We start from the raw sequence: 13,197 nt of genomic DNA on the forward strand, positions 1-13,197 counted from the left end.
GCTTCAAAAACAAAACAAATCAATCAGAAAGATAGCAGCAACAGTAGGAGTGGCGAAATCAACAGTTTGGTACATTCTGAGGAAAGAAGAACGCACTGGTGAGCTCAGAAAAAAAAAAGCATGGACATCCACGGAAGACAACAGCGGTGGATGATCACAGGATCCTCTCTATGGTAAAGAAGAACCTATTGACAACATCCAGACAAGTGAAGGACACTCTCCAGGAGGTGGGCGTATCATTGTCAAAGTCTACTTCACTAGAGCAAATACAGAGGGTTCACCACAAGGTGCAAACCATTCATAAGCCTGAAAAATGGAAAAGCCAGATTAGACTTTGCCAAAAAAACATCTAAAAAACATCAGACCTGTTCTGGAAAAGCATTCTTTGGACGGATGAAACGAAGATTAATCTGTAACAGAATGATGGGAAGAAAAAAAAGTGTGGAGAAGGCTTGGAACCAAAGTATACAACATCATCTGTAAAACATGGTGGAGGCAGTGTGATGGCATGGGCATGCATGGCTTCCAGTGGCACTGGGTCATTGGTGTTTATTGATGATGTGACAGAAGCAGCCGGATGAATTCTGCAGTGTTTACAGATATACTCTCAGTCCAGATTCGGCCAACTTCAGAAAAGTTGATTGGACGGCGCTTCACAGTACAGATGGACAGTTATCCAAAACACACTGCAAAAGCAATGGAGGACATTTTGAAGGAAAAGAAGTGAAATATTCTGCAACGGCCAAGTCAATCACCTGATCTCCATTGAGCATGCATTTCACTTGCTGAAGGGAAAACTAAAGGCAGAAAGAGCCACAAAGAACAACTGAAGACAGCTGCAGTTAGAGCCTGGCAAAGCATCAGAAAGGAGGCAACCCAGTCTTTGGTACTGTCTATGGGTTCCAGACTTCAGGCAGTCATTGCCAGTAAAGGATTGTCAACAAAATATTAAAAATGAACATTTTATTTATGATTATATTCAATTGTCCAATTACTTTTGGTCCCTTGAAAAAGGGGGTGGGGTGGTGAATAATCTTAAGAACTGTAATTCCTAAACTCTTCCTCCAATTTGGATGTACATACCCTCAAATTAAACCTGAGAGCGTGCACTTTCAGCCCAGATCCATTATATACCTATAGCTTGAATAAGTTTTGGTAAACACCTGAAAAACCTAAAATTGTGGTTGTGTCCAAATATATATCACATACATATACACATACACTTTTTCTTTCTCCTCAGAACATGAGGACAAGAGATACTTTGCATCAGTGTGGGGACGTTCTGTAGGGGAGGAAAGATGTTGGTTAATAAAATAAATTTATAGGTCCTGATCACTAGTGTCAGAGTTAGTATTAGTCCTGGTTCACACTGAATACGACTTTAAAATCGTTCAACTTCAGGTGCGTCTTGTAAGACATCTGTGCAACTTCCTGCACAGATGTCTATGCAAGTCACATCTGAAATTACAAAAAATTGTGCAGGAACCTTTTTTCAAATCAGTGCGGCACAGCAAAACTTGAGTCGCACTGATCACTGATTTGACCGGTTCTATTGCTGACAATAAGGTGCTACTTGAAACTTCAAATCACATGACAAGTTGCACTGATGTAAAAAGGGGCTTAGTGTCAGTTTCAATGTTTATGTTCCTTTCAGCTTTCGTTTCAGTAAAAAAAATAAAGGTTTTTAATTATTGTGTAGCGTGCAGTCTGTGGCATGCATGTGATTGTGGGCCTATGTAATGTCACAAGGGCATCGATGAAAAGGCATATGCCCTACTGTGCTCAGATAGTGAAACTAAAGAATCTCTGGCTTTTGCCAGTGACAGTGTGAGTGTCGCATGAAGGCGAAGCATGGAGCGGAGAGCCTGTAAGGATATCCGTGGGATCTTACACCCTCTAAATCCCAAAATTTATGGCTTTACCAGGCTTATATATTCATGCCACAAATTTTGTTCCTGTGATTTTTTTTTTAGATATTTGTGACAATTGTTACACCAGTGTGCCATTTTTAGATCTCTGCAAGCTGCTGGTTTTCAAAGATTTCCAACAGCAGCTAGTGTGGCAGAATCTGTAGAGAGGCACATCACTCAGCTACCAACAGAAGAGAACAAGTGGTGGTCAAATTCAGATAGAAAAGATGTCTATAAGCTGAAGGCCATCCACCCAGAGCACACAGTTGCTCTAATGGGACAGGAGTCAGCTAAACCAAAGGAAAGTCTGCTATGTGTTAATGTATTTGACAAGTACATAGGTTAAGCTCTCTGAACAGGCCTTGTAGCCCTATCTGGTTAAGTGGTAAACTATATTTTCCTGGCAGAAAAACATTGCAGTATACCTCATCTATGTGGCCCTGCACAAATCATTTGTACTTTACAAAAAAATCCTCTGGTACTGACACTTTCTTGAAGTTGCAGGAAAAAAAAATGTTAGAATATCTAAGGCATTACAAAAAGGAGACTTAAAAGAAACACATTTTGTTTGTGTCCCATTCTCTCCACATTAACTACCATGTTACACATGCATTGTTGTTGTTTGCCTTTCAATATTTTTTTCCTTTCCTCATTCTGTAGCTGGGAGATGATGCTCTATGTAGTTAGTTCCACCCTTCTTGCTTAGTCTCCATTCACCACATGTGCCGTATTCTGCCAGAACTAGGCACACTACGATTTTTGACCTGATGTTCATCTGTTAATAACGTCACATTTCTGGATTAAAGGTTTCTATCATCTGCAGGATGTCATTTGGATTGAGTCACTGTCTGCCAAGCTACTGAGACTGTAAATTAAGCTATCTCACCATGATTGAATCAGTTATAGAGCTCACATTGCAGCTGGAAGCACAATATTATGGAAGCACAATATTAAACAAAAGAAACCCAAGGGAAAGGTGTCAAGTGTGCAGAAAAATTGTGAAGAAATGTGATATCATTGTCCAACCTGTCTCTCCAACCCAGGTATCTGCATCCACTCCTGTTAATAAATTTACCACAAAGTATCACATTATTGGAAACCAGAAAAAGTAAAATCCAAAAGGGGTTGGTAACTTTTGTCTTATATGCCCTTTTATTTACTTTCCTACACAATTAGTATAGAGCAAAAGGTTTACACAGCACTTTGCAAGGGTTTTGTTAAATTAAATTCTTAAATAGTAACATTACACTGCAGAGTATCTGTAATGTATGTATGGTACCTGATATTTAGATTTGGATTAAAGTATAACAATACTTTTAATTTTGGATAGAATGGAAAGGGACTAGAGCCCCTGTCAGGATTTAATTGCTGTCCGTGTCCCCATTTGGGAGATTCTCCCTTTCTATTTGTCCTGTTTGTTGTTATCACTGAGAGTGAAAGGGAAAGAAAATCCCAAGTCTGGATTGTCACCAAATCTTCCAATCCGGACACAAGTTTTGGTGACAACCAGAGATTCCCTCATTTTGAAGGGATTTCCTCTCACATTCTGTTTTGGCTATGGGACAGGAACACAGGGAAATCACCACACGGAAAAAAAAAAAAAATTAAACCTGACAGGGGTTATAACCCTCCCTAAAGGTGGATATACACAGTTTTTATTCATTCAACCAGCAGGTTGAAAAAAAATATATATATGTCCTCGCAGCAACACAAGCGATGTTGATGCTGGGATCCCCGATGAGGGGACTTGGGGAACTTCCCCCATTCCTGCCACAATACACTGAAGGCTGTAAGTACTGATTGAATGCTGGTTTTCCAACATGACCGTTTGACAGATGCCAGTTGTTACACTGGCTTCTGTTAAAAACAGAAGAGTGCACACAGACAGAAAGTTCGGTACGTGTTTACTTGGCTTTACTCTGGCCAAAAAAAAAAAAAAAAAAAAAAGTTTGCCTTTAGTTTTATTTTAAATGTTCTCTCATAATGCACACTATTGTTTCTGACCTCCTCTATGGGTACAAACAACATGCATATTGTATCTGCACAACAGGAGTAAAGAATGTATTTTGGGTGGAGAGTCATGGTAATGGCACCAAGTATACAGCTAAAATTAAAACTTTTGTGAGAAAAAAATTACATTTTAATTATTTTCCATCAAGTTCAAAAACAGAGTATTAAAAGCTAAGCTGTACCCCTAGATAAATGCTTTGGGGGTCTTGATTCCAAGGTGAAGTCATTTGGTAGATGAATCCATCATTTAGACACAACAAAATGTCTTATCAAAGCGTGATGCTTGAAAATTAAACCTGGCCTTGCTGCCTTCTCAAAGGCAACAATGTGCAATTTTGTTTCTTGGTCCTACTACTAATACACAGACATGTGGTATCCCCAAATATGTCAAAAGTAGGAGAATTTATCTTGAGTTTTTTTAGTGGTGGGTCATGGCAATGGCAAGAAATACACAGCCAAATTAAAAAATATATATTTTTACCATTCTGGGGCAGTTTTTCTTTGATAATGAAACAATAGAAGTTATCCATTAACGTTAACCTCCATATGAAAAAATAAAAGGTATAATTCACCTGGATACACAAAAGAGATTGCAAAGATATGTACAGTCGAAGCCAAAACTTCATGTTAAAAATAAATTTAAAAAAAAAAGGAAAACTGCAAAATTTGTTAAAAATATGTGCTAGCTAGAAATACTCAAATTATCTTGAATGACTCCACATACACAAAATGATCCTGGGGAATACACAGTCTAAGGCCTCATGCACACTGCAGCTCAAAGAAGCTTATAGGAGTCAATAGGAGTCTTAGCTGTTTTGAGCTTTTATTTTTCTTTGCCTGTCACTTCCACTTCATGTTAGCCTATGTGTCCATGCACACTATAGGCAAATTCAGGAGTTTAGTGGCAGGGGAGTATACAGGCAGAAAAAAAAAAAAAAAAAAAAAAAAACCTTCACTTGTGCGGTCAGAAGAGGAGCATTTGAACATAAAAAAACCCACACAAAAGTGAAAAAATGCACAAAAGCACGAGCATGAAAGCGTATTGTCATGCAATAATGCGCAGTCTCACGTTTATGCTTTCAAAAGGCCAGAGTTCTGGCCAATAATATGCATTAATGCCAGGTGTGGGAATATGCATGCAAAATAGCAGCTTTTTACAGCGTTTTTGATACTGAAAACTCCTGTAGGGGAAAAAAAAGTTTTTGAGCTTCACAGTGTGCATGATGCCTATGCTGTCCATCTGTAATATAAGTAAATACAGTATGTGTTCTTCTGGCTGACGTTTTGTAATGGCTTTATATTTTTCTGATGTGTGCCTTTGCTTACCGAGCCTGCTATTTTTCTGGTGGTTTTCATTGTAGTGCTTTTGAATCTTCTGAAAAACTCTGATTCTTCAAATTTCCGCAGCCTGATCATCTGCAAACAGCCTTCTGCATCTATCTGGAAAAACTGAAATGAAGTAAAAGGTTCAATTCTTGTTTTTTTCACTGATTTTCCAGTATTATAGGAAAAGACGTCTAATCTTCCATTTTAGCAGGAATTCATTTGAGACCTCTTCAAAAAATCTACAGCTTATTGTAGCTTTATTTACAATTAAGTTTGTATAACTGGGAAATATATTTCCTTAAAAACAGCTGACTTCCAGCCTGAACATTGGCATCTGTAACTTTTAGGGCTGAAACAACTAAATCAACAATCGATTATAACGGATTATGAAAATAGTTGTCAACTATTTTCATTATAAATTAGTTGGTAAGCCGATTAGTTAGCCAGAATACAGAATGCATTATTTGTTTACAAATCAGAAAATACATTGCAGCACTCATACAGCTCAGTACACCATCCACACTTGTCAGTAAGTGCTTGAGAACTTGTGAGTGTAAATGTGTGAGGAGCAATGCCTCAAGGGACATGTAGTCCTAGGCAAGAGAAGGAAGTGATTTAAAGTGATTCTAAGGCAGAATTTTTTTTAACCCTGCTATAGGAGTACTCTGTACTATACTTTGCGGCTTGCTATAGGGGCACTCTAAAGGCAGGAGGAACCAGAGGTGGGGGACCCCAGAAGAGGTGAATCAGGGCTTCCCTTGTCAAAACCATTGACAAGTTTGGTATTAAAAAAACAGAACAACTTTTACAATCACTTTAATGGCATGTGACAGGCAGATCAACATCTGAACCCAGAGAAGCTGAAGGCTGATAGACTGGAGAAAATATAAGGCATTACAATGAAATTTAAAGTAAACTTATTAGTATTGTGCATTATATTTAAAATGATCATACAAAAAAGTCTCAGCCTTTAGTACTACTTTAACATAAAATATTTATATTAGGGCTCAAACAACTAATCTACATAAATTGATGAAAATAGATGCCAAATACTTTCATAATCGATTAGTTGGTCAGCCGATTAGTTGGCCTGCAACAGAATGCATTATTTGTTTACATATCAGATACTACCATGCAGCACTCATACATGTCAGTATACACAGCGCAGCACACATACAGAAAATATTTTGCGGATTGCTATAGGGGCACTCTGAAGACAGGAGGAGCCAGATGCGCCGGTAGGGGATTCCAAAAGAGGAGGATCGGGGCTGTTCTGTGCAAAACCATTACAGAAAAGGTAAAGTATAACATGTTTGTTGTTTAGCCACTTCAATACTGGACACTTTCACCCCCTTCCTGCCCAGGCCAATTTTCAGCTTTCAGCGCTGTCGCACTTTGAATGAAAATTGAGCGGTCATGCAACATTGTACCCATATGAAATTTTTACCATTTTTTTCAGGACAGATAGAGGTTTCTTTTGGTGGTATTTAATCACCAAAGCATTTATTTTTTGCTAAACAAATGAAAAAAGACCACAAATTTTGATTATTATTATAATTATTACTTTCACGGTTTCACGTTATAAAATGAACCCCTTATAATAGTGATTAGCTGCTGTTTTGGTACTATAAAAGGGCTAAATTTTGTTTTTGTAACCCCATCATGACAGGTGATAAAAAAAGCATGTTTCTGCTACTAAATATCTTATGCTGGTCATACACGTGTTGATTTTTGGACGAGATTATTTGTATGAATTTTTGTATGAAACTGCTTTGTACATTCAGTGAATGAATTAATGTTGTTCAAAAATTTCAATTAATTTTAAAATTAATGTAATTTCGGAATGAAAACCACATACACTGTCCGAAATTTAATTTTATTGAGAAACGTTTTTTTTATTTTGCCGCTTTGAATTTTCCCATCACTGTAGTAAAAAAAAAAACATCGATTGGACCTCACAATTAGATTAGAAAATCGGACAAATGTTCTTAAAAATGAAAAGTTTAGAAGAAAAAAATGTGTTTGTGCATGGCCAGCATGAAGCTGGGTACACACATTCCAAATGTCCGAAGGAACTGGCCAACAATCGGACCATATGTATAGCTGTCCTTCCAACAGATGCCAGGACCGGCTGCTGTTGAAGAGACTTGCTGGAAAACTAGCATTCAATCACTGCTCGCAGCCAATGTGATATTCTAATAATCTCAGAGTGAATTAGATATTTTGTTCCCTAGCCATATAGCTGGTTTATTATATTTACTACTGCATATAGATATTGAAGAATAAATTGTCTTTTCTTTTTTTAAACTTTATATATGAACTAAAATTATACACCACACTTTTTTATCCAATTAATTGATTAGTCAAAACAATAACCGGCCAATTAATCGATTATGAAATACTTAGTTGCAGCTCTAATTTACAGTGGGGAAAATAATTATTTGATCCCCTGCAGATTTTTTGTTTGCCCACTTACAAAGAAATGAAGAGTCTATAATTTTTTTTATCATAGATGTCTTTTGATAGAGACAGAATATCAACCACAAATCCAGAAAAAACAATGAACTGCAACTCAATTTATAACATTTGTATCATGTGTGTGAGTAAATTAAGTATTTGATCCCCTACCAACAATAATTCTGGCTCCCACAGACTGGCTATGTGCTCATGTGGTACCCAAATTAGTCCTGTCAATTTAAGAAGGTGCTCATAAACAACTCGTTAAGTGTATAAAAAGACATCTGTCCAAGGAATCTCTTTCTTCCCTTCAAACCTCATCATCATGGGCAAGACCAAAGAGCTGTCAAAGGACATAACGGACAAGATTGTACACCTGCACAAGGCTGCAGTGGGCTGCAAGACCATGAGCAAGAAGCTTGGGGAGAAGGAGACAACTGTTGGAGTGATTATTCGCAAATGGAATAAATACAAAATAGCTGTCAATTGCCCACGGTCTGGAGCTCCATGCAAGATTTTGCTTCATGGGGTAAGGATGATCATGAAAAAAGTGAGGGATCAGCCCAGAACTATACAGGAGGAGCTTGTGAATGCTCTCAAGGCAGTTGGGACCACAGTGATCAAACAAACCATTGATAACATAACATGACGCCATGGATTGAACTCCTGCAGCACCCGCAAGGTCCCTTTCCTCAAGAAGGCACATGTACAGGCCCATCTGAAGTTTGCAAATTAACATTTAAATGATTCAGAGAAGAATTGGGAGAAAGTGCTGTGGTCAGATGAGACCAAAATTTAGCTCTTTGGCATTAACTCGACTCGCTGTGTTTTGGGGAAGAAAAATGCTGACTATGACCCTAAGAACACCATCCCTACAATCAAGCATGGAGGTGGAAACATTATACTTTGGGGCTGTTTCTCTGCTAAAAAGGTACAGGGCGACTTTGCTGCATTGAGGGGCCAATGAATGGGGCCATGTATTGTAAAATCTTGGGATGAGAAACTTCTTCCCTCCAGCATGACAATGACCCAAAACATACTGCCAAGGCAACAAAGGAGTGGCTCAAGAAGAGGAACATTAAAAAGTCATGAGGTGGCCTAGCCAGTCTCCAGACCTTAATCCTATAGAAAATTTATGGAGGGAGCTGAAACTTCGAGTTGCCAAGTGACAGCCAAGAAACCTTAAGGATTTAGAAAAGATCTGTACACAAAAGTGGACCAAAGTCCCTACTGAGTTGTGTGCAAACCTGGTAATACAACTACAAGAAACATCTTACCTCTGTGCTTGTCAGTAAGGATTTCTCCACCAAGTACTACAGTGAGGAACAGAAGTATTTGAACACCCTGCGATTTTGCAAGTTCTCCCACTTAGAAATCATGGAAGGGTCTGAAATTCACATTGTAGGTGCATTCCCACTCTGAGAGACAGAATTTTAAAAAAAAATTCAGGAAATCACATTGTATGATTTTTAAAGAATTTATTTGTCTTGCACTGCTGAACATAAGTATTTGAACACCTGAGAAAATCAGTGTTAATATTTGGTACAGAAGCCTTTGTTTGCAATTACAGAGGTCAAACATTTCCTGTAGTTCTTGACCAGGTTTGCACACACTGCAACAAGGATTTTGGCCCACTCCTCCACATAGATCTCACCTACAGTCATGGCCGAAATTGTTGGCACCCTTGATATTTTTCCTGAAAATCAAGTATTTCACACAAAAAAGGTATTGCATTAACACATGTTTTGCTATACACATGTTTATTCCCTTTGTATGTATTGGAACAAATATAAAACAGAGGCAGAAAAGCAAATATGACATAATGTCACACAAAACCCCAAAAATGGGCTGGACAAAAGTATTGGCACCCTTAACTTAATATTTGGTTGCACACCCTTTGGAAAACATAACTGAAATCAGTCGCTTCCTATAACCATCAATAAGCTTCTGACACCTCTCACCCGGAATTTTGGACCACTCTTCCTTTGCAAACAGCTCCAGGTCTCTCTTATTGGAAGGACACCTTTTCCCAACAGCAATTTTAAGATCTCTCCACAGGTGTTCAATGGGATTTAGATCTGGGCTCATTGCTGGCCACTTCAGAACTCTCCAGCGCTTCTTTGCCATCCATTTCTGAGTGCTTTTTGACGTATGTTTGGGGTCATTGTCCTGCTGGAAGACCCAGGATCTTGGACGCAAACCCAGCTTTCTGACACTGGGCCCTACAGTGCGACCCAAAATCCTTTGGTAATCCTCAGATTTCATGATGCCTTGCACACAGTCAAGGCACCCAGTGCCAGAGGCAGCAAAACAACCCCAAAACATCATTGAACCTCCACCATATTTTACCGTAGGTACTGTGTTTTGTTCTTTGTAGGCCTCATTCCGTTTTCGGTAAACAGTAGAATGATGTGCTTTACCGAAAAGCTCTATCTTGGTCTCATCTGTCCACAAGACGTTTTCCCAGAAGGCTTTTGGCTTACTCAAGTACATTTTGGCAAACTGTAGTCTTGCTTTTTTATGTCTCTGTGTCAGCAGTGGGGTCCTCCTGGGTCTCCTGCCATAGCGTTTCATTTCATTTAAATGTCGACGGATAGTTCGCGCTGACACTGATGCTCCCTGAGCCTGCAGGACAGCTTGAATGTCTTTGGAACATGTTTGGGGCTGCTTATCCACCATCCGGACTATTCTGCGTTGCAATCTTTCATCAATTTTCCTCATCCGTCCACGACCAGGGAGATTAGCTACAGTGCCATGGGTTGCAAACTTCTTGATAATGTTGCGCACTGTGGACAAAGGCAAATCTAGTTCTCTGGAGATGGACTTGTAACCTTGAGATTGTTGATATTTTGCCACAATTTTGGTTCTCAGGTCCTCAGACAGTTCTCGTCTCCTCTTTCTGTTGTCCATGCTTAGTGTGGCACAGACAGACACACAATGCAAAGGTTAAGTGAACGTCTCTCCTTTTTATCTGCTTTCAGGTGTGATTTCTATATTGCCCACACCTGTTACTTGCCCCAGGTGAGTTTACAGGAGCATCACATGCTTGTAACATTCTTATTTATCCGCAGTTGTGAAAGGGTGCCAATACTTTTGTCCAGCCCATTTTTGGAGGTTTGTGTGACATTATGTCGAATTTGCTTTCTTTCCTCCCTTTTTTTGTTTTGTCCCAATACACACAAAGGGAATAAACATGTGTATAGCAAAACATGTGTTAATGCAATACGTTTCGTGAGAAATACATGATTTCCTGGAGAAATATCAAGGGTGCCAACAATTTCGGCCATGACTGTAGATCTGTCAGGTTTCGGGGCTGTCGCTGAGCAATACGGAGTTTCAGCTCCCTCCAAAGATGTTCTATTGGATTTAGGTCTGGAGACTGGCTAGGCCACTCCAGAACCTTAATACGCTTCTTATGGAGCCACTCCTTGGTTATCCTGGCTCTGTGCTTTGGGTCGTTGTCATGTTGGAAGACCCAGCCACGACCCATCTTCAATGCTCTGACTGAGGGAAGGAGGTTGTTGCTCAAAATCTCACAATAAATGGCCCCATTCATCCTCTCCTTAATACAGTGCAGTCGCCCTGTCCCCTTCGCAGAAAAGCACCCCCAAAACATAATGTTACCACCCCCATGCTTCACAGTAGGGATGGTGTTCTTGGGATGCAACCCATCCTTCTTTTTCCTCCAAACACGACAAGTGAAGTTTAGACCAAAAAGTTCTACTTTGGTCTCATCTGACCACATGACTTTCTCCCATGCCTCCTCTGGATCATCCAGATGGTCACTGGCAAACTTCAGACGGGCCTGGACATGTGATGACTTCAGCAGGGGAACCTTCCGTGCAATGCATGATTTGAAACCATGACGGCGTAGTGTTCTACCGACAGTGACCTTTGAAACTGTGGTCCCAGCTCTCTTCATGTCATTGAACAGCTCCTCCCTTGTAGTTCTGGGCTGATTCCTCACCTTTCTTATCATCAGTGATACCCTACGAGGTGAGATCTTGCATGGAGCTCCAGTCCGAGGGAGAATGACAGTCGTCTTTAGCCTCTTCCATTTTCTAACAATTGCTCCAACAGTTGATCTATTTTCACTAAGCTGCTTGGCAATTGCCCCGTAGCCCTTTCCAGCCTTGTGGAGGTCCAAAATTTTGTCTCTGGTGTCTTGACAGCTATTTGGTCTTGCCCATGGTAGTAGTTGGCATCTGACTGACTGTGGGGTGGACAGGTGTCTTTAAAGAGCTCAGACAGGCGCTACTAAGTTAGATTAATGAGTGGAGTAGAGGTGAACTTTTTAAAGGCACAGTAACAGGTCTTTGAGAGCCAGAATTCTTGCTGTTTCTTAGGTGTTCAAATACTTATGTTCAGCAGTGCAAGACAAATAAATTCTTTAAAAATCATACAATGTGATTTCCTGAATTTTTTTTTAAATTCTGTCTCTCAGAGTGGGAATGCACCTACAATGTGAATTTCAGACCCCTCCATGATTTCTAAGTGAAAGAACTTGCAAAATCGCAGGGTGTTCAAATACTTCTGTTCCTCACTGTAAGTCATGTTTTGCTTGGGAATCAAATACTTATTTTACTCTCTGACCTGCAACTCAATTTATAATATTTGTATCATGTGTTTTGTCTGAATTTTTGGTTGATATTCTGTCGCTATCATTTAAAAGACACCTATGATAAAAATTATAGACCCTTAATTTCTTTGTAAGTGGGCGAAAGCTGCAGTGGATCAAATAATTACTTTTCCCCACTGTATATCCCCCTATCCACCCTTGATATAGCTTCATGTCTGACTCCCAGTTAAAATACCCTATAATATTCTAATTCTGGGTATATTTATGATTATATATATATAAGATATATACACTGCTCAAAAAAAATTTAAAAAAAAATTATTTCAACCTACAGAGGACTGAATTCAAAGACATCCCAAAAATCAAAGTGAAAAAATGATGCAGCAGGCTAGTCCATTTTGAAATTTCATTGCAGTAACTCAAAATGGTACTAAGTAGTTTGTATGGCCCGAACGTGCTTGTATGCATGCCAAATCAATATCCTAGGAGTTTAATTGACTTGATACCATACTCTGATTAAAAAGTGTTCCTTTAATTTTTTGAAGCAGTGTGTGTGTACATATGTTTATTTCACTATTACTTTCACTGTTTCACAGTATAATTTAACCCCTTATAGTAGTGATTATCTGCTATTTTTGTACTATAAAAGGGCTAATTTGTTTTATTTTTTAACACCATCATGACAGATGATACAAAACGAATGCTGCTTCTATTAAATGTACTAGTGATAACGGGCACAGGTAGCTTGTATCAAGTTACCTGCCCATCACGAGAGAGTCTGTCATGCATAATATTATATTACAGTTTTGTCTGAAAATCTGCAAAACAGACTTTTACAGCCTTTTTGAAAGTCTTTTTCCTTTAACAGTTTAACCAGCCGTTTATGTGCAGTGGCCGGGTGGGAGCTTTCCCATT

General features: G+C 39.1%; 1 protein-coding gene across 4 annotated transcripts in view; it reads right to left on the minus strand.

Annotated features, from left to right (window-relative positions):
* SNAPC4 (small nuclear RNA activating complex polypeptide 4) overlaps positions 1 to 13,197 on the minus strand; it is an 88,185-nt gene that overhangs the window by 20,995 nt on the left and 53,993 nt on the right. For all 4 annotated transcript variants that reach the window (XM_089677034.1, XM_089677033.1, XM_089677036.1 and 1 more), the window contains one exon: positions 5,247 to 5,369. In XM_089677034.1, coding sequence (XP_089533160.1) covers positions 5,247 to 5,369 — 123 coding nt within the window. The remainder of the gene's footprint in view (positions 1 to 5,246; positions 5,370 to 13,197) is intronic.

Source organism: Staurois parvus, unplaced genomic scaffold (assembly GCF_062004578.1).
Source record: "Staurois parvus isolate SC_StPar_1 unplaced genomic scaffold, SC_StPar_1.0 ptg000176l, whole genome shotgun sequence".
Classification (NCBI taxonomy): Eukaryota; Metazoa; Chordata; class Amphibia; order Anura; family Ranidae; genus Staurois; species Staurois parvus.